At 52.8% G+C, this 21,515-nt stretch overlaps 1 protein-coding gene across 3 annotated transcripts in view; it reads left to right on the forward strand.

Moving 5' to 3' along the window:
- The window catches only part of PRIMA1 (proline rich membrane anchor 1), a 60,151-nt gene that overhangs the window by 27,802 nt on the left and 10,834 nt on the right, over positions 1–21,515 (forward strand). For all 3 annotated transcript variants that reach the window (XM_074365099.1, XM_074365098.1, XM_074365100.1), the window contains exon 4: positions 16,639–16,768. In XM_074365099.1, coding sequence (XP_074221200.1) covers positions 16,639–16,768 — 130 coding nt within the window. The remainder of the gene's footprint in view (positions 1–16,638; positions 16,769–21,515) is intronic.

A 21,515-nucleotide genomic window follows, 5' to 3' on the forward strand; every position in this document is an offset into this window, starting at 1 on the left:
CGCTACACAGCGCCCTGTCACAGACACTCAGCGGCTCTGTGCATGTTGGACTGGCCCTGGGACGCCGGTCGTGGCTGGGGACTTTCTGGTTGGTGGGAGGACAGGGCTCTTGTTCTCCTCTGCGCCGTCAGTGCTGATATATGAACCTGAACTTTGACTTGATCGTGTGTGGCCAAGTGCTTGTACTAGGCTGTCTTCATGGGCATCATGTTTTTCTTGACTTTCGTTGATCATCTTGTCTTACATCAGATGCCCTAGGGGCAGAGCTCGAGTGGGGTTCCAGGGTGTGTTATCACTGAAGGAGATGCTCAGGAGGAAGCAGGACGGAACAGAGGGAAGCAGGACCAGAAAGGGAGGGAGCCGATCCAGGGCATGGTTTCAGGGGAACCCGTTGAGAGCTCGGGATGTGAACCGCTCCCACGAGGAGGCTGTGAAGTGGGCGAGGTGGGGGGCAGCCTTTTCTGCCTCTAAATCAGTGAGTCATTGACCACCAACTGCCACAGTGATCTGTGGGGGAGCCCAACAGCATCCCCTCCATTCTTCTTAGAAGCCAGGAGCATCTCCATCAAGCCGGGTACCGCACAACGTGCCCCCAGTTTCTTGGCCCAAATCTGGCAGAATCCATTTCTATAAAGTCTTACTCAATTTTGTCTTACTACCTTTGAGATTTTTAAATGTTTCCCTCAGCATCTCCCTACTTTTGCTCCTTTCATTCCCTTTGTCCCCCATTTTCACTGGTCTTCTGTTCCCATCAAGATACAGCCCAGCGCCCTGAAGCACCCAGCTCACGTCGGAGACTTGGGGGGCCTGTGGGGCTGCACACGCGGCGGGGATCAGCCCTAAACCACAGAGCCCCAGTCCCTTGGGCCCGCCCCCCGGCCAGAACCCTGCCTTCCTTCACAGTCAGAAAGACACAAAGGATTTTTGTCTCATTTCTGAGAACATTCTGGGCCTTATAGCCAGCAGAGCAGTTTATCTCCTTATTCAACTCTAAGATGCTTTCTGCGGGCCCCTTAAAGCCTTGTGGGATTATGGGCTCTGCCGTTTCCACCAAACAGCTCCTGGTTCCGAGAGAGGCCACAGAAGTGTGAGCGGGAGATGGTGGCGGCCGCTGACGGTTATTAAGTGCTGCTGTCTCTGAGGTGCAGCCATTAAGTAATACGGCTAATTCCTTTCTCGCTTGCTTGTTTTTTTTTTTTTTTTTTTTTTAATGCACATCCCACAACTTATCCATCCTCCCCACCTTGGAAGTTATCCCACTATGTGCTGGCCCTGGCGGTTCTGTCACTGCCCAGAAAGTTTCTAGATTCTTCCCTACAAGGGTTTGAACCTGTGTGGCCAAAATGGGGAGCAAAATTTAGCAAAGATGGTGATAAAAAGATGGGTTCTTTTTCTACATTGGGTAGGAAAACTTAGAAGGGCATTGAACAGAAGAGTAATAGGATGTGATTTACATCTTACAAGGACAGTTCTGGCCTCAGTGTGGAGAATGGATGGGGGAAGGGAGAGACCATTAGGAGGCTCCTATAAAGGGGGCAGGTGAGGGTGGAAGGGACAGAGGCCAAACTCGAAGGAACAACTGATGAGACCTGCTGTTGGGTTGAATTGAAGGCACGGGGTGGGGGGTTCAGGAAGGAGCCCCACGTGTCTGAATTAAGCAGCTGGGTGAATGGACGATTAGGGGAGAAAGAGGTTGAGGGGTGAAAATGATGAGTTCAGTTTGGGACGTGGACAGTGTGCACTGGCCTGTGGACCATCCAAGTGGAGATACTGAGTCAGGAGCTTGCGGAAGGTGCTGGGGCTAAAGTGTAAATGTAAGAGTTGCTGGCATCTGGCTGGTGTCTGAACCCTGAGGCTGGAGAGGTTTGCTGGGGAGGGAGTGTGGACCGACTGGGTAAGAAGCCCGGGTTGGCCAGGAAGAGGCTGGCCCAGCCCAAAACCGGAGAACGCTGTAGTCACTTTTCTGTCCATTTTTCAAGATGACAGCTTCCTTTCCCTCCTTTACTCCCAGACTTAGATTAAAGCTGATCTATCACTGAGACCATTGCCCGGGTCACCAGCCCCAGAAGGACGGGGATGACCGTCATAGCAGATGCCACACTCATGGGCCTCACAGGCCAAACTCAGTGTTTAAAAAGAGAAAGAAGGAAACAAGATGTAACAATCAAAGATACTCCACATTTAAAAAATCCTGATTTCTGTATTCTCTTAAAAATCAGCATTTTGGGAGGCGTGAGCCAGGCCCAGAGTGGAGTCCTTGGGGTGACAAGGGGAGTTTGAGGCAGTGCAGGGTCAGGAGGGGAGGAAAAGAGAGAGGAAGTAGCTGCAGGTGGCAGGAAGGACCTTGGGGTCGGGTGCAGGGTGGCCTGGAGGGACGGGAGTGAGCCTCTGTTCTCTGGTAAGCTTGGTGAGGCCTTCCTGCCTCTAGGAAATCTTCAGTAAGTGCTTGTTCCTCATTGCTGCCTGGGGATTGGCTCGAGGAGGGAGGCGTGGGTAGGAGAGATGCTGAGTTGGCCTCAGGGTGGATTTGGGACAGGAGTCAAGGCCACAGGAGCCCATCGCGTCTGGTTTACCAGGCCTCCATCTAACAGAAGTACTGGAAAAGCTCCATATCCCTTATCTGAAACTTGAGGCTGGGTGGGAAATCGGAATGCTTTGGATTTTAGGAAAGCAAACTGTGGGTTAAGTAACACCCCCAGGGCGCCCAGCAGCCAGGACATTTGTGCAGTGAAAGGTGAGTATTCACACTGAGATGAATCACAACCATAAAGAAACCCAGTTCCCTGCAGCTCAGGTTTTGCTACTAAATTAGTTTTGGCAACAAATGACAAGGAGTTGAGGTCCTGCATTTGAAAAGCAGCCTCTCCTGAACTGGTTGAATAAATCATGGTCCATCGAAGACTGGTGGCTTATAAACAACAGGCATTTAATTCTCACAGTTCCGGAGGCTGGAAGTCCAAGATCAAGTTGCTGGTAGATTTGGTGTTTGGTGAGAGCCCCTTTCCTGGTTCTTCAAAGATGCCCTCTTCCTCTGTCCTCACGCGGCAGAAGGCATGAGAGATCCCTCTAGGGGTTCTTTTCTAAGGGCACTAATCCCACTCGTGAGGGCTCCACCCTCATGACCTAATCACCTCTCAGAGACCCCACCGCCTAACACCAGCACCTTGGGGGTTAGGATCCCACCGTGAATTTGGGAGACACGCAAACATGCTGTCCATAAAGAGTGCTCTCACTTAGAATCGATATAAATACTACAGAGCTGCTGTCTCAAGGGGTACGTAAGAAATTGGGGGTGGGGGGAACTGGATACTGGGGCTAATCCGTAGGCTGCCACGGCGTTTGTTTGTGATAACTTTGGTTTTCCAAAGCAGGCAAATGCAGCTGGTTCCTGAAGTGTCACCCTGTCTGTATGAGGCAGCCCTCACCTCGAGGCCCCATTAATGTCCCTGTCAAGGGCAGATGAAGGGACAGCGGATATGGTGACCTGTGTGGCCAGCTGTCACAAAAATTAAAGAACAGGTAGCCGTGGCTGGGTTCTTGAGATGCTCAATGTCCGTTGGATTTTGAAACAGTGTGTCCAGGGAGCTTGTGGCAGTAAGGGATTAAAGAGAGTTACTCTCTGATCTCTCCCGTGCTGAGAATTTTCTTTCTTTTTTCCATCACCCCTGGAGCCCAGGGTGGGCAGGAAGCAAACTGTGTTTCCAGTTCTGGTGCACTTTGCAGACTCCAGTTGAGTAAGTCCTGCCTTCCACCCTTAAGAGGAGTAAGTAAAGGGCTGGAGAAGGCCAGGAGCATGGCCAGCAACACTCCTCACAGAAACCCCTCGTCTCGGGTGGAGGCCTCCCCAGGCAGTGTACAGTCCATTCCTCCAGCCGGGCCAAGGTGCCCTGCTGCTAAAACCCAGTAACAATGGTCTTTGCCTGATTGGCAACAGGATGTGGTAGAAAAAAGATGGACCTTGACATCAGATTGTCTTGAAATCCTGGCTTCTCTGTTGACCTCTCCTCACAGAGCTTCTGTAATTGGAGACCATGACACTCACATCTCCTGCTGGATTGGGGACCTCAATCAGATGATAAGCACGCACACAGTATGGCTTAACAAGTACTCAGTGGGTTTGGGAGAAGGCTGCTATTATTATTATGTTTTATTAAGCTCCTTGAAGTATTTTTAAGATATAAAAGTATTCTTCCATAACATTTTCTGAAACCTTGGACATTTGTTCGTCTGCCAGCAGATGACAAATAGGAAACACCGGTGAAGGCTCTGACACAGCCTAGCAGGCGCAGTCTAGAGGTCTGGCGTTGTGTGTGGACGTAGGTGATCATGGCCATGACTTTGTGTACATGGTGATCGTAGCACCTTTGTATAATGGGCAAGTTGTCCCTAGTCCCTTTGTGGGATTTAATGCATCCTGGGCTTTGGCCTCCCGCACTCGACTCTGAGCTGCTCTGCCTGGGACTGGACAGAGAAGCCCTGCCCCACCACGCCTTCCACTCATCAAGGGAGTCCTGTTTGAAAAGAGGGCTGCACCATCTTTCCAGTTAGGCAAGGGACGGTCTCCAGTAGCTTTTGAGAAAAACCGCTATTGTTGGGCCTCCCTGCTCCCTGCCCCTCTGGGAAAGATGACGATGTCCTGCCTGGTGGGTCAGGGAGGAACGTCCGTTAGTTTCTGTCTCCTTCCTCCACCAAAGAAACACAAGACAATATGAGCAGTGCCTACTCCCAGCTCCCGTTTCTGTGTCACCCTTGCCAGCAATCAGAGAAGGCCAAAGGCCACTGCTTCCTGGAAGAGACATTGGCCTGCCCCCTGCCCCTCCAGAGAGTGAATGGGCTCCTTGTTCTCAGATTTAGAATGAACTGGACCGTGGGTGGCAAAGGCGCATTGTCCCCTGCCTTGGCAGAGAGAATTATGGATGCTTTGGAAAAGAATGCCTTCGCCTCTTCTTGGACACTGTTACAGGCAGTTCCGCTGCGCAGCCTCTCAGTGGCTGGGGGTCATCGTGGAGGCGACTGGCTCGGAATCTTAGGTTCCAGCTGGAAGGCCATCAGGCCTAACTCCTTCGGCCGGCTGGGGCCGCGCTCTGGGAGGCGAGTCAGGGCCGTGCTGTCGGCCGTGCCCACGCCAGAGGCATGCGTCTCTGCGCCGAGTGTGGGAGCCAGGGAAGAGCGCTGGAGGCCTTCCAGTACCCTGGTTTTCAACCCAGAGATTGTGTTCCGCAGAGAACATGTGGCCATCACAGCTGGGAGAGGGGTGCTACTGGCATCTAGTGGCTAGAGGCCAGCATCCAGGGTGCCCAGAACACAGGACAGCCCCAGAGCAAAGAAGGAGCCGGCCCAGCAGGTCAGCAGTGTTGAGGCAGAGGGACCCTGCTCTAGGCCAAGGTCACCACTCCGGTCTGGCAGATGGGAAGTGTGAAGTCCAGACTGATCACGACTTTCAAAAGTTCCAGGGGTTTCTAGGCAACGCCACCAGGTTGTGTGGCCTTGAAATTTCAAATGAGTTGCTGGTCCAGAAAGAGAACAGAGTTTGCAGGCAGGAGCCGGTTGCCAAGATGAGACCTTCCACCCAATGTCAGCATGCCCCATCCTTCAGACAGACCAGCGTCACAGAAGTAGTGCACAGATAGTGTGGTGGTGGGGTTCTCGCGGGCCTTGGGCCCGGCCCCATTTCCCTGCAGTGAAACACTGCACAGTTGTTCATCACGGAGAACAGAGCCACTGGGCAGCCTTCTGCTTTAGTATCTCAAAGACATAGTGGCCACTATTTAGGTGACAAGTGTTCCACTCACGGGGCCACGAGGCTGTGAAGAGTGTGCCTGTCAGGTGTGGTGGTGGGATATGCCCCGGCACAGTTATGGCTCACCAGAGAGCTGGATTGTGGGGCCTCCCCTGCCCTCCTTGTCCTGGAACGTCCCAGCAGCGGCTACAGAAGCATTACAGCTCAGAAGCTCCGACTCTTGTCGCTTTACCAGGAGCTCTGTGGCTTTACCTCTTTGGTCCTTAGGAATCATTAGTTGCCTGACCTATGAAATGCTGCTCATAATTCCTGCCTTGGCCTATTTGTATGGGAGGGGACATGAGAATAAAATAAAAGAATCTAAATAAAAAGGTGTTTTGAAAATAGCACTGTCAGTATATATGTGGCTATCTTATTTTGCTTTCCATGAGGTATGAAAACTACTCTTGGCTGCCTTTTCGGAAAGCGAACCAGAGCACCTCACCTCTCATCACCCTGGACCAGAGCCACCCAATAAACTTTTTGCGATGATGTAAATGATCTGTATCTGCGCTGTCTAATCTGGCAGCCATTAGCCATTAGTGTGTGGCTGTTAAGCACTTAAAATATGGCTAGCACAGGTGAGGAACTGAATTTTAAATTTAGTCTAATTATATTAAATTTAGGTAGTCACATGTGGCTAGTGGCTACTGTATCAGAGCACAACCACGGGCCATCAGTATGGGTTTCCTTTCTCCTTAATACTCTGTTTTTGTTCCAGAGTCACACATTGCAGGTTTCTTCCTTTTTTAGCAAAGACCAACTGAGCAGCATTGATCTTTCTCAGCTGTGTCTCTTTGTAGTCACAACCCGGACAAAAACCAACCTTAGCTTAACCTGATGAGGACCTTTTAACAGGACTTAGGCTTAGTCCAGAGAACTAGAACTTTCTCCCTTCTGGGGAGGAATCATCTAGAACAGAGTGAGCTCACATGAATCTCGCTGGGATGTAATTTCATCTATTGGAAGCGGTGGAAGGCAGGCCGGGATCTTTCAGCACCTCGGAGACCTCATGTCGGAGGTTCCTGATGTGGCCCCTGCCCTCAGGCTGGAGACAAGGGTTCTTAAGGGAGGGGTTCCCAGGGGAGACAGGAAGGTACCAGAGGAGATGGGAGAGGGGGAGAAAGCCAAGCAAGAGTCCAGAGGCCTGAGCCTGATCCCGCAGGGGGCTCTGCAGGGTTATGATGCTTTCCCATTGTCCCTTACGAGGTCCAAACTCGTTCTGCTCGCCGCACAACAGGCCAATAAATTGGGAAATGAAGTGTTGGGGCAAGGAATAGCAACTTTATTCAGAAAGCTGGCAGACTGAGAAGATGGGAGACTAATGTCCTGGAGAACCATCTTCCCCCAGTCAGAATTCAGGCTCCTTTTATACTAACAAGGGGAAGGGGTGTGGTTGGTTGTTGCAGACTTTTTGGTGTCTGAATCCTTGGTTCTTGCAGCTGTCCTCGTGGGTCAGGTCATGGTGTCCCTGTAAACTTCCAACAAGACAAATGTTCTTTTCTATTCTGCAACGTTTTCTTTTCATATGAATGGGAAAGTGTTAATACCTGTAGAGGTCAGAGCCTTGAGAATAGGCTCTTCCGTCTATTTCAGACTCTAGGCAACATTCTTTTACAAAAGATGCAGAACCAGCCCCGGAAACAAAACACAGAAACAGATCTAATATGGAGTCAGATTTGTGCTTTTCTATTACATCCCCAGCTGGTGGCAGGGGTGGACTGTCCCATTCGACACCTGTCCCTGGTTGAGGACTCTGGGCTATGGGAGAGTAAACTCCCGGGCTCTCCGACTGTGTTCAGCACTCCAGCAGCCCTAGGGCAGTCTTCCAAGGAAGGGCTATAGGTGCCGAGGGAAGTCAGTGTAGTTGCTTGTCCCCTGCACCCCCGCGCAGGTGAGAAGCAGCTTCTGCCTTATATCACACTGAAGCACTTAAAATACGGCTAGTACAAGTCTTCAGGGCCAAGACTGGGCCAGGTGGCTGCAGCAGCTGACGTCTGCATGCCCAGCAAACAAAAAGACCCCAAGATGTGCCCAGAGGGGCCAGTGGGAGGGAGGAGGGGCCAGCGGCTCTTGTGTGCTTAAAACCGTCAGATGAGAAATGGAACAGAGCTGCCTGTGCCACTGCGAAGCCGAGGCTCAGCCTTTCATCAGATTGGGAGCCAGAAGGAGCCTGACACCAACGTGGTAAGCTGTCCCAGCCTTAGGCACCAGCCTGTGCCACTAAAGGACAGTTAGTGTAGGCAGCTCCTGGAGATGTCAGTGCTAAACCTGCCCCAATCCCTCAGCTCACAATCCCTAGACCTGCTTTTGGAGAACCGCCAAACATGTTATGGTAGTTGCCCTGCCTCCCCCCCTTTCTTTGCCTCTGCAGCAGGGCCCTGGACGATACTTGGCAAATTACCATCTATCCTCCCCACCAAGCTTCCAGGGAACGTCGACACCCCAGCAGCTGGTCCCTTAGCAGGTGTGGTGTGGCCAAGCCAAGACTGCCCCTGTTAAAACTCCCAGACAGAACACAGCCCCCATGTCACAAGTCTAGACACCTCCCACCAGGACATTGGTGTGACATTTGGAACAAAGGGCTTTTCTAAAAACTAAAATGGAAGGAGTGGAATGTTTACTGGTAAAATGCAAATTTAGGGTGTAATTTCAGGGGACTCTCAGATCAGTTTTCTAAGCTTATGTAAGAATCTCAGATGGAGACCCCTCGAAGTCAGGGAGGGTAGACACGCTTTTTCTGTAAAGAGCCAGAGAATCACTAGCGCAGGCCATGCAGTCCCTGTTGCAGCTACTCAACTCTGCTGACACAGCAAGTAAGCAGCCATGAAAAGATGTAAACAAATAGGTGTGTGTGTGTTTCAATAAAGCTTTATTTACAGAAACAGGAGGTGGGCCGGATTTGGCCTTGGGGGCCAGGGTTTGTCAACCACTGGTCTGAGTTGATCCTGAACCCCTCTTCACAATGATTGCAGCTGTTTAGACAGAGCAGAGTCTGCCTGATGGAGTCATGAGACCCCATCGTCTGAGTGCCCTCTGGAAGGGGAATAAGTGAACCAGCAGGTACTGAGTATCAGCGAGGTACCGGGGCTCTGCTGCACAGTTAACATAAACCATCAGCATTTTCCTGTCCCAAAGCCATGAGCTTCTCACAGAGATGAGCTCATTGTTCTCAGTCAACCTATGTTGGCTCTTTGTGTTCAGGGAATTCTTATATTTTGTTCTGTAGTCTTCTGCTGTTTGTACCTAAGGCACACACATAGTTAAGTACCCCGGGGAGGCAGGAATCACAGTATGCCTTTAGCTGGTGATTACCGAATTAGGGTCTGTTCTCCAGCAGACTGTGTCACAAGGGCAGGGTCCCTTGTCTGTTTTAACCCACCTTCGTGTTCCCGGCGCCAAGCACACTGCAGGGCCGTAGGAGACTCTTAGCAGATAGGTGTTGAGCGGGTGAGTGGATCTGCACTCAAAGGCTGAGGAGTCAAGGCAAGGAGGTGGGCTCAAGGAGCCCCCAGCACTTCCCTCCTGTGGCAGCGTCTCCTCCCTTCTGGACAGCACTGTCCCGTTCTCAAGCTGGTGAACGCAGCCCTTCTGGGCAGCTGCGCATCTGCGGTCCTGGCTGGGAACTGAAAGCAGATCTGGGGGTGGGGGGAGGTCCCCAGGGCAGGGCACAGAGAAAGGGTGGCCTGCAGCTCCTAAAAGAGCAGTGCTGCTGAGCACAAGTCCTGGCCTTGAGGAGCCTCACAGAGAGGACTGTTTGGATGAAGAACAAGGGGGACGTGTTCTGCAGTCGCCACCAGAAGCATAATTAATTGCACCAGGCAGCGGCCTGCTGTTCTCGGCTCCCGCCCCAGCCTCCACCCAGACCTCTTCCTGGCATAGGGAAGAGCTTCGGCTGCCCCCACCATACAGACTCAAACCCAATTCATGATTTTCCTTTCCTAATTAGGCATGGGAATGCTAGAGACAATTATTAATAATGTATTGGGCTTTTTAAAGCTACCCCCTCAGGAGCTGAGGCTGAGAACTGTGTCCTTTGTGATACACAGCCACACTGCCACCACGTTGGGCTCCATGCCCGGGATGTCGGGCAGAAATAAATAAATCAGAGGAGTGAGTGTTCCGTGGAGCTCAGGCACCCGGCTGGGACTCACAGATGGAAGGGCCTGGAGCCCCTCACCAGGGCGTTAGCAGGGAGGTCCCAGCACCAGCAGGAGAAGCAGAGGCTTGAGGCGCCAGCCGCCCATTCCCCATTCCTTCCCTTGCTAGCCTAGGCCAGTCCAGATATGAGATTCCCATAGGGCTGTCTCCTTTCCCCACCCTGCAGGGCTCAGCCAGAATGTCACCTCCTCAGAGAGGCTTCCCCAAAGCCCAAGGTGACACCGATTTCCCCTTTCCGTACATGGCATTGTTCACTCTGGATTTGCTTGCTCACTTGTTTTTGGTCTGTGTAGGGGTTACAGGTGGCCCTGGAGCCAGATATCCAGGTTCAAATCCCAGCTCCACAGCCCACCCAAGTGATTTTGGGTGCCTTCCCGTGACGTCCGTGTGCCTCAGTCTCTGCCTCTGGTCCAGCACTGTCTTCACTCCCAGGTGCACCTCAGCCCCCTCACCCTGCCCTCCCCTCACCACACCCGCTGAGCAAAGTTAGCTGCCCCATGGCGGCTGAAGGCGGCTGGGCAGAATGGCCAGCCTTGAACTAGACTTTATTCCACTTCACTAGCCCTTCAGATTCCTCCCTTTCCCAGTCCAGTCACTCACCTGCCCTCCTAGAAAAGCAGCTCACACCTTTTCTGCTCCTCTCGGACGCCCCCCGCCACTCTCACCTGCTGACCTGGCTCCCTCTTCGCTGAAACACTTGGCACCATCCGAAGGCGGCTTCCACTGACCCCCACCTGTCGCCCGCCCGCATCCCTCCCCCACCTTCCCCCTCCCCCACCCGACAGCGCAGCTCTCCCCACCTGTGCCCGAGCCGCCCCCTCTCCACCAGCACACAGCCATCTCCCATCTTAGAATCCTCCTCTCGTTTTGTCCGCCCCTTGGCCACATCATACTGGCCACATTGGCCTGCTTGCTCCTCCTCGGGCACGCCAGGCCTGCCCTGAACTCAGGGCCCGGGAGCTGACCCTGGCTGCCCCATTTCACATTGCTATCCACCCATCCTGTGCCCCGGCACCCTTAGCACCCCCCAAAGCTGCTCTGTAGGGGGGTGGGGAGAAGGACCTGGCATGTCCACCAGGAAGAGCGGCCTGCCTGTTTCCATGCCTCTCCTTTAACAGCCAGGAAGTGCCCAGCAGCCAGTCGCCTCCTGTCATTGGCCAGAGCGGCATGACGTGCCCACATCTGACCCAATGGGAGGCAGAAGGGCTGGAACAACCAGGCCTGGCTGAGACCACCGAAAACCCTCCTCCTGGGCTGGACCCGCCTCCCCAAAGCCTGGGCCCTGTGTGGGTGGGGACACAGGAGGAGAACTGGGGCTCTGCTAGGGAGAAGGGGAAGGATGCGGTGGGCAGTCTGGGGTCTCTGCTGCCAACTCTGATCGTGTGTCTCATTAATCCTCGCACCAGGAGGTGCTGTTGCTTCCCCTCAAGTTTTAGCTGGAGAAACTGAGATTAAATCTAAAAGATGTAATGATTTTCCCCGGGTCAGAACCTGGAATTTAACCCCAAATCCTTCCAGGCCCTTTGAAAAGCCAATGCAGATAGCCACTGTGCTGAACTGGGGAATGTCTCCCCGGGAGGAGGGGCCAGGTGACAGTGATAACCAGGCAAGACTTCCCTGGAGTCAGGGAGAGGCAGGTGGAGAGGAGGTCAGAGGGTGCAGCTACACGGGCAGCTGATGGCCTGGCTGTGGAGCAGAGGGAGTGCTGATCACCAGGCTGGGACCTGAGCCTGGGAGGAGGGCACTGCTCCTGTGAGGAAGGCAGGGCAGGGAGGGGGTCACTCACTGATGGACACTCCCAGCACAGAAGGTGGGGATTTGGGAGGTGCTGTACCCACGTGGCAGTGGTTGAGAAGAAGCTGAAGTCAGAGAGGATGTTTCGGGGGCCACTGGTACAGCAGTTGGGGCAGGACCAGGGGCCCTGGGCAGCCCTCCCTGTGAAGCCCAGCGAGGTGTCCAGCCTGGCCAGCCCTTGTGGTTCCAGCCCCTCTGGAGTTCTGGGGGCACACGGAGGTCTGTCCTCGGGCAGAACCCCTCTCTGGAGGCTGGCAGAGTCCTCCCACACTTCCACAGACCGATAGTCTCTGTCCGCAGTGGATGGAAGTCAGGAATCCTCAGCTGCAGAGCCCACTGTAGCCCGGCCGGCAGGAGCAGGAGGGGGCTTCGGGGCTGGGTTGGGGAGGCAGTGGAGACCCACAGTAGGACAGCAGGAGAGGTGCTGGGTGAGAGATTGGTCACCCTCCAAGCAGACCAAGCACAGCACTGCTTCCCCACAACTCAAAGGAGACTTCTCCTTTCTCTCTAGAAATGAGGACTGATTTCAGAGCTTTGTGTAAATGGCCAAGGTCGGATCTTGTATTTGTGGTTTAAAGTCTGGCCACATATGCTGGCACCTTCGGGCGGGAGATGTTCGCGCATCCCATCCCCGAGCTGGCCCACGCGGGAGGGTGGACACCCCTGGCACAGGCCTCCCCGTGGATGCCCTGAGCCCATGAATGGAGAGCAGCCTGAGGTAGTCCCTTGTGTTCTGGAGACAATGGGCTCTGTGTGGGGGCAGGGAGTGAGAGGGAGGGGCCGTGGCCCAGCCCCCAGCCCCTTCCTCCTTGGTGGACTTGGGGTCTGTATCAAGCATCCCAACACAGGTGAAGTTGGGGACACTGAGGCAGTGAAGGGGAAGGGCCATCAGCCCATGAAGGAACTTCTGAGAACCCACGTCCTTTGCGGTCCTTGAGGGAAGCACAGAAAACGGGGCTGGGGGACCTGGGGCCCAGGTCTGCCCAACCCCTCCTCCCCGCCTCCAGCTCCTCCTTCATCCAAAGGGTCTAGGAACCTCAAACGGATTCTGCCACCACACAGCAGCTCCTTTGATAAAGCAAAACAGAGCCCATGTCGTTCTAAATTGCTCTCTGGTTGCCAGTCCCATACTCTTTACAGGCATCAGGAGTGTTTGTTGAATAGAACAGACAAAGCCTCATTGAGTCCTAGGAGAGAGGGTGTTGTGACCCCTGAGATATCATGACAGCTCCTGCCTTTGTTGTGTTTGCAGAATTGTGGCTGAGAGCAGGGGGGTGGGGTGACAGAGGAGACAGCTCTCCGATAAGCTCAGGTCCCGGACTTAACACTCTGGTAGCCTCTGTCTCCTCCGTCTGATCACTGCCTCTCTCAAGACATCACCCTCCCTCTTGAACCTTGGCGCCGAGTGGCTGCCTTTCCTTGGCCACAAATGACGTTCACCTTGCACAAGAGCAATTGGTGTGTCTCTTCTCCTCTTGGAGCCTGCTGGCTCCTTGAGCGAGGTGATCACATCTTGGGCAGCTGGCACCAGACCCAGGAAGGGTGCAGTCTACATCTGATTCATCTGTGTCCTCCCAGCTCCCGGCATAATGACAGGCCCAGAGGTGCTTAGTAAATGTTTGGTGGATGAGTGAGTGAGTGAGAGAATGAGAACCTTCACGATTCTCTCTTCTCAAATATGAACCACCAGTCTGCCCACATGGAAAACGGTCTTATCACATCTAGAAAGCAGTGCTGGCCTCGCCCAGCGGGAAGGAAGTTCAGGCAGAGGCAGACCTGGCCTGCAGCCCCAAAATCAGGGTCCTGACCCTGGGATCTGGCGAAGCTGCTTCTTGTTCCTGAGCCTCAGTATTTATTCTCTTTCCTGACATGACACCTCCCTGGCTTCCTCCAGCTCCAACATCCCCTGATCTTTTCTAATGTAAAAAGAATGAGTCAAGCAAGGATAAATAAGGCTGCATTCTTCAAACACAATAGCCATTTTCTTGGCAAAATCCGAGATTTATGCCTTGGGCTGTTTCACAAAAATGCCTCCTTCTTTTCCTATGTGGTAGCGTTTTTCTGCCTGGGGTGGTTTCCTCACACACAGGTGGGGAGCAGTACACAGCTGAATATCAGAGGGGACCCTCTGCAGAAGGACCCTCTCAAACTGATATCCCTGCTTTCAGGATCAGTTGTGTTTGGGGAAAAAAAAGTCAGCAAGAAGGAAATCCCCACCTCATTAACAGCGATTGTAAAGCAAAGACCATCAGGGGAGGCTCTGAAATCTAGCGTCAAATTCTGAGTGAGGTTTACCATGGAGCCTGCGGTTTCAGGTTGATGGAATTTCTCAACAGGGGCCCTGGTGGCATTTTAGGGGGACAGTTCTACCTTGTGTGGGAATATCCAGGTGGTTGTTGTTAACATTCATAGCTTGTGGCAAAGTCAGATTTCCAAGTGCCCCCTGGAGATGTGCAGGCCCTGGCTGAGACCACACACCGGCACATGAGTGCCCCGGCCATGGCCATCGGAGTCTTCGGATAACCTGTGGGCCACTGGTGTGAGGGTCCCCAGGGGCTACAGGCTTGGCCCTGGGGACTTGCCCACAGGTGTGACAGCCCAAGGGAGAAGTGACAAAAACCAAAATCACTTCCCTTTGCAGTGAAAATGCAAAATTCTGTCAGGGTCCTGTGTGTCTGGTTGCCCTCCCGACTCTCCCACAGTGACAACTGCTGCAGGTAAGATGTGTGCCTAAGTCACCCTGGGGGGACTCAGTCGAGCCAGGGACATACCAAGATGAACAGCTTGGGGGAAGGATCTTGTGTTTGTTATTTCTTAGAAAAAGCACCTAAGAAGTTCATCATGGGGAAAATGAGAATCCTTTCAAATGGCCTTTCCCTTATTTTAGAGTATATACTCTAAATTCTATATTCTGAATTCTATATTCTCTGTCTTTCCAGTGTTGGCATTTCTAAAGGCCTCTTCTCATCCTGGCTGAGAACAGCCATGTGGCTCGGTGACATCCTTGTCCCAACCATTTCTAAGGGAGCATTCTAATCTGCTTGGTCTCTGTGAGGATCTGAGCTCCACCTCTGGGGACCTTGCACCTGTGAAGGGGGCTTTAGTACCTCTTCCCTGGGAAGCACATGAAGGCTTCCTGGCTCTCCTAATCCAGCTGCTACAATGCCACAATCTGACAACAGTTCAGTAACGGGTAACTCCCTTCTCTCCATCTCTCCTTCTTCCGAACAGGAGTACAAGCCCTTGGGGAAAACAGTATGGCAACTGCTTATAAAGTTAATCATACACACACCATAGGACCCAGCGGTCCCACTCTTACTGTTTATCCAACAGAAAGATGACGGAATGTCTATACCAAGACAGCATGCCTATACCATGTTCACAAATGTTTACAGCAGCTTTGTTCACAAAAGTCAAAACCTGGAAACAGCCTAGGTGTCCATCAACAGGTGAACAGGATAAACTGTGGTATACACATTCAACGAATACTACTCTTATAAAAAGGAAGGAACTACTGAAATATACAGCAATGTGGGTGAATCTCAAAAACACTGCTAAATAAAAGAAGCAAAAAAAAAATCCACACTGCATGATTCCATTTATGTGAATTTCAAAAACCAGAAAAACTCTAATCTGTGACTTTAGAAAGCAGAATAGTGGTTGCCTCCAGGGTGGAGAATGAATAGAAAGAGGCACAGGGAAGCTTTCTGGGGTGGTGGAAATATTCTGTCATGATAAAGGTGTGGCTTACCCTAGTGTCACAGCTGATCCGATGGTACACTTCAGATGGGTGCATTTCATTACATGGAAATTATACCTTGATGGTTATAGCAACAGCATCATCAGTAATAGTAATACAGTAATGAAGCCATCCATGGTATCCTTTGGGAAATCATTTGCTTCTTCCCATGTGCTGTTGCACCCCTCAGGGTGCCTACTATTATGTCTGGGGCATAGTTTTGATTCTTTCAGAAGTCTCAAAGAGCTGCTCAAAACTAGTAATGTCAGTGTCTGCCCATCCGTCCATCCCTTCCCTGCTCCCTCACCACCCCCTGTCTCTTTCCCTCCATCCCTCCCCCCTCCCTTTTTCTCTCTCTTTCCGTCACTCCCGTTCCTTTTGCAAGTCCAGGCGATTCTTTCCAGTTGGGTCTGGGTCTTCTAGAGTCTGGGATAAGGCTTTTCTGCTATTCTCAGAGCAGAGCGAACCAGCTTTGCTTTGAGCCTCGTCTACACCTGTGCTTCGGGTCCACCCACCCAGCCTGGGCCAAGGGGGAGGACGGATTCACCCCAAGGACCCCATGGACTGAGTAATGACAAGGGGACCCTGCTGCACCCACGTCAGATGCTTCATCAGTGACTTTTCCAAATTGTGGCCACCCGGCACACGCTGAGACCGCTGCGGGTACCCACCGCATGGGCCAAATCCAGGGTGGGAGAAAGCTTGCCTCTTGCCAGAAATTAGCTTAAGAAACTGAGGCTGACAGGCCTCCTTTTCTCTCCTCCCCCCGCCCGCCTCCAGTGTGCCCTGTGAGCCCTGCTCCCCACCCCCACCTTCAGAGGAAGCGGATTTAATGCCCCAACTGAGAGATGAGATGCTCTGTTATTTTTCATGGGAAATTAAACCTGACCCTGCTGTCAGTTAGCTCATGCCAAGGGAGGATGGATAGCGCAGGGTGGGGCGCTGAACCCTTGTGAGGAGCACGTCATCTGGCTGGGGGCCAGCCATGATGTCACCAGCCACCGGGTGGGGGTGGGGAGGGTACAGCAGGACAGATTGGAGAGCCTTCATCTGGATGACAGATGGCAGTGAGGCCAGCCTTGGTGTCACCCACAACAGTTCACTTTTGATGCCAACCGGGACCCACACATCCAGGGGACACTCAGGCTGCTCCTGTCTCTTTCAGCTCCCAATGCTACCTCGTGTCCCACTGAGGAAAGCTGGTGGTCAGGGCTGGTGATCATCATCGCGGTATGTTGTGCCTCCCTCGTGTTCCTCACTGTGCTTGTCATCATTTGCTACAAAGCCATAAAAAGGTGAGTGCTCATCCAGTTCTGAGCCCAGAGAGCACCCCAGCTGGGCTCAGGGCTCTTCTGCCCACCCCCATTCTGGTTTCTTTTAATTATAAAAATTGTTAAGCATCTAATAAGCAGAAAGAATGTACAATGAATGCCCATCTACCTTCACCCTGATTCAACAGTTACCAAGATTTAGCTAATATTTACTCCATCTCTTTCCTTTCCCTTGTATCTTTTTCTTTGCTGAAATATTGTAAAGTTGATCTCTATGCCCTGGTCATTTTCGGGGGTTCAACAAGCATTTGAGGAGCACCAACTATAAGTCAGGCTCAATGCAGTATAAAGCTCTCCTGTAAGTCACAGGCGCCACTGTCGGGGGCTCACTCCAGGCCTGAGAGGACAGAAATAATCCTTGCGGGGTGGGTGATGGAGCCGCTGGAGGGAGGCATCATGCCGGTTTGGAGCAGGAACTGGGATTTGGAGTCAGATCTAAATTCAGACTCCAATTCAAGCTGTGTGATCAGGAGGAGATCACCTCTCTGGCCCTCAGTTTCCCCATTGGAAAAATGGGGGTAAAGAGTACGTCTTACTCGGGGGAGTGGTGAGATGCCTCCTATGAAAGATATGCACAGTATGTAAACTCTGCAGAGCCTGATGTACAGTGCGTGCTCACCAGGTACCGCATCAGCTTTCAGTATTTCAACAGTCAAAGACAGAGGAAGAAGGCTGCCAGAGGAGGAAGCGATGTTCTCTTGGGAGAAGGAGAGGTACAGTTGCTTCACAGAAGGTTTTCTGTGAATGTGCCACCTAAGCTGGGTTTTGAAGGATGAATAGGAGTCTTCCAGCAGGGTCATAAATGATCCAAACATCAAATTATCTTTCAGTAACACTCGCTGTCATTTCTATTAACTACCATCTCACTTTGCCTTTCAAAAAATGTTATCAGGCACCATCCCCTTGTTGAGTTGGGGTCTGTGGCTCAGTGTGGTTACTTTGGAACTTGAGGAGGTTTGAGGTGTGTCCCTAAATATGGCAGAGTAGTCACAATGTGACATGCCCTGAAGTTACAACACAGCAGCTCTGGCTAGGTCCTTTGATTTCCAATTCTTAGCCTCCTCCAAAAAGTGGCCCCCACTAGCCTTGGGGGACACTGGGGGAAGATAGAATCAAATGACAAACAATAATGTTGCAAAACACCAGAGGGTAATGGGGATTGTTAATACATTTTTAAGAACGTTTTTAAAAATTCCATAAGGCCCAAAATTAGTGGATTGATATTGAGCAGTTATAACACCAAAATTATCTAACTTTACCCTTTTAATCAGTTGTTCTATGTGATTTCACTTTAATAATTCAAAAGCAGAACGAGTAAAATATCAAGTTAGAAGTCTTAAAACGTGTGCCCAGTCAGGCACAGAGGGTGAAGGACCAGGTCAGGCCAACAGCCTGGGAGTGTCCTGGGGACCCAGCAGAAGAGGCAGGAGTCCTGTTAACTCTGATGGGGATGAAACTGCGTTGATGTTGAGATCCTGCTGCAGCAGGAGGAGGACTTTCAGAAGTAGAGTAGGGGAGGCGTTCCAGGCCACGGCACCTGTGTGAGCAAAAGCAGCAGGCACCAGGAAGCCCCAGTGACGTGGGAGGTGAGGCTGGAGGGAGCCCTGCGCCTGCCCCAGGAGGCCTCTGTCCCACCAGGCTGAGCAGCTTGCCCATGACTCAGGAGGCACAGGGAGCTAGTGAAGGTTTTTGAAGAAGACTTTCAATGTGCAAAATCCACCTGGGGCACTGCCAGAGTGGGGCCTAGTCCCCTCAAGGACCCCCTTCCCCTCAGAGACAGGCTGCATCATCTTTTTAATAAGCTCAGGCTCTTCCAAAAGATGTAGAGTCACTTCTGCCTCCCTCCCTGCCCCAACATCTCCCAAAGAAATGGGCTACCTGCTCCAACAGCAGGGGGGCACGGTGGACTTACCAGAGGACAAGCTCACCTTCATATCTCTGCGCTGTGGCGTGTGGGCCAGGCGTGGCCTGCTGGGCTTTGTTTCAGCGGGGCTGGGGGCTCCCAGGAAGGGTGTAGAGGCACCACCCTCATCTCCCCTCAGACCAACCAGAGAGGCCTCCTTTGTCTCCTTATGTGGTCTCTGGGCTCTTGGTTCCTGGGTCTGGAAGGACAGAGAACTCACCTCAGATGGCTCAGTGGACCCCTTGCTTGGTGTGAATGGGACTCCTTTCCAGGAGTGTGGGCGGGGCTCCCTCCAGGGGCGTGGGCGGGGCTCCCTCCAGAGGTGTGGGTGGGGCAGGCCCGGAGCAATAAGATTGGTGAAGCACTTCTGGACTAAAGGCCGACTAAAGGCCATGGGAGTTGTTAGCTCCCCTAGGACAGGGGAAACAGTGCCAGGGAAACCCGGAGAGCCCAGAGACTCAAAAGAGGGTCCAGTCAACAGGAGCTGTGGTTGGCACTGCTGGAGATGCAGCTCCAAAACAGCAAGTTGGGGGTGAAGGCTCCCCAACCTCTCTTCAAGCTCCAGATCTCCTGAAGGGGCCTCCCATTGGCTAATCCCAAGAAACAGGGGAGCCCAGGAGATACGGGCGTAGGCGTCGGCCTCCGGGGCCCACATAGGAAATGGAGCACAGACCCTTTTCTGCCCCAGCGCTGTGATCTTCATCCTCCTCAGGGCCGAGACCCAGCCCTCGCGTCCAGAGCCTCACAGTCCGGAGAGGGCGTCTCTGGTGCACGAGGACCGATAATCAAGGACAGGAGGGGTTGCTGCTCGGGGCCAAGTGGAGGCAGAAATAGAGGCCAGCTCTCCCAGAACCCTCCTGGAAGGGAAGGTTGATCAACCCCTTGCAGGCTTTGAGGGGAAGGAGGTAGCGGAGGTTACACCCGGAGCAGCAGAGCAATGCCCCCTCGTGGCTCCCCGGGCTGACCTCCACCAGGGGCTGTAAGAGATAGTCTGGAGCAAGCAGCTGTCTGTCTGCGTTTCTCTCCAGAGTGAATGGAGAATGTCTTGCTCACAGTCAATTCTTCTTGGTTAATAATTCATCTGAAACATGCCTTTTCTCTCAGGAAACAAAAGCACTGCATGTCGCTGTAAAACCATCAAAAGGAAAATTCAATGATAAATCCTGCTTTAAAACAAAACAAACAAACAAACAACAACAACAACAAAAAACCCTCTCACAGCCTGGAGTCCTAGGGGAGGATTTCCAAGAGATCTTGATGAATGGCCACAACACAGCCTTTTCGGAGCCAGATTGTTGAGAAGATGGTTTTAGAATCAGCTGGGGCGGGAAGGAGGTGATTCTGGAGATGCCAGCTTGGCTTGGCATGTGGGGTGCAGCCACGGGGATGGGAGGAGACTGGGGAGCAGATGTGGAAGGAGCACCCTGCAGTGCCCTCACTGGGCTTTGACCTTGATGGGAGGTGGGCTCTAACCAGCACTTTCTACACACAGACTCAGTGAATGAAACTTCATCCTGTGACTCAACAAATGTTCCCAAGGTCCTAACTTTGTGCTGGGTGATAAGGTGCTCAGGAGGCATCCAGGTTGGGGGAACTCAGATGAGGGGACCTCACCCAGACCTGGGGCCCTGAGAGGTTTCTTGGAAAGGGATAGGCATTAACCAGGGGTCAGTCAGTGGGACTAACATGTACAGTGGCCCCCAGTCCCCTGTCAATAACCCAAATTCTGGGAGGTTCCCAGCCGTGGGGAGTTCACCCAGCTTGCATTTCAGTGGCTCATTGCCCTGAGCTGGCTGTGAGTATCTTCCTTATCCACAGGCCCAGGATGGTCAGGCCCCAGAGCCCTTGGGTATTCTGGACCTCATGCTCCATTCAGGCCTGGTGGGTATTCTGTCATCAGACAGCAGGACAGCCTGGAGCTGTTAAAAGAACCCAGTCAAGACCTCCACATTCCATTCCTAGCCCCAGCCCAGCTTAGTGGGTATCACTACCCTCATCTGTAAAGTGAGGGTTCCCAAGCCTCTGTCCAGCTCCCTGAGCCTTTGTTTCCCTGCCCTGGGATGGCAGGAGGACCACTACCACCAGGTCCTTCCACCTCCCAGACCTGTAAATACCGGGCCAGGTGCTGGGGCTGTGCTTGGCTGGGCCGCTTTGGTGATGGGTGGTTCCGGCACAGCCCGGCCCTCGCTGTCCACACCCCTTGTGGGGAGAAGCGGGCTTTAATCAGACAGCCTCGCTGCGGACCAGGTATTACGATGGGAGAGGAGTATCTGAAGGGAAGATACTCTGTGAGCAGGGACAGAACCTCTTAATCTAGGGCGGATAAGGACCTCAAACAAGTCAGAGTCAGTTGAGAGGCATGGAGCTCAAGCTCCAAGCCCACCACCGGGGAGGAGGTCCAGGGGGTACCCCACAGGTCTGTGGCCCCTCAAAAGTGAGGCCAGTCTAATAGGTGGGTTTGCAGGTTCTCTGAAAGCCACACCCTTCTTGCAGAAAGAGGCCTGTGTGGCGGAGAGCCACCCCAACACCCCTCGCCCTTGAGTCACGCCTCTCCCTTGAGCTACGCCCACTCCCCGGCACAGGAAGAGCGTCCCTCCTCCTTCAGCTGCGCGTGGCGTAGCCCTTCTCCCTCTGCCATTGATTTGCCATTAAGCCCCTTGACAGCCATTTCCTTCTAATTTACAGAGTATTGGCTGAAAGACCAATAAAAGGCTGCAGAACAGTTTGGCTGATCCTGCAGACCACTAATTGCAGACAGTAAGCATGCATGCTGCTCCCTGGGAGCAGCTGTGGTGTGCGCCACGTGCC

Source organism: Camelus bactrianus, chromosome 6, assembly GCF_048773025.1.
Source record: "Camelus bactrianus isolate YW-2024 breed Bactrian camel chromosome 6, ASM4877302v1, whole genome shotgun sequence".
Taxonomy (NCBI): Eukaryota; Metazoa; Chordata; class Mammalia; order Artiodactyla; family Camelidae; genus Camelus; species Camelus bactrianus.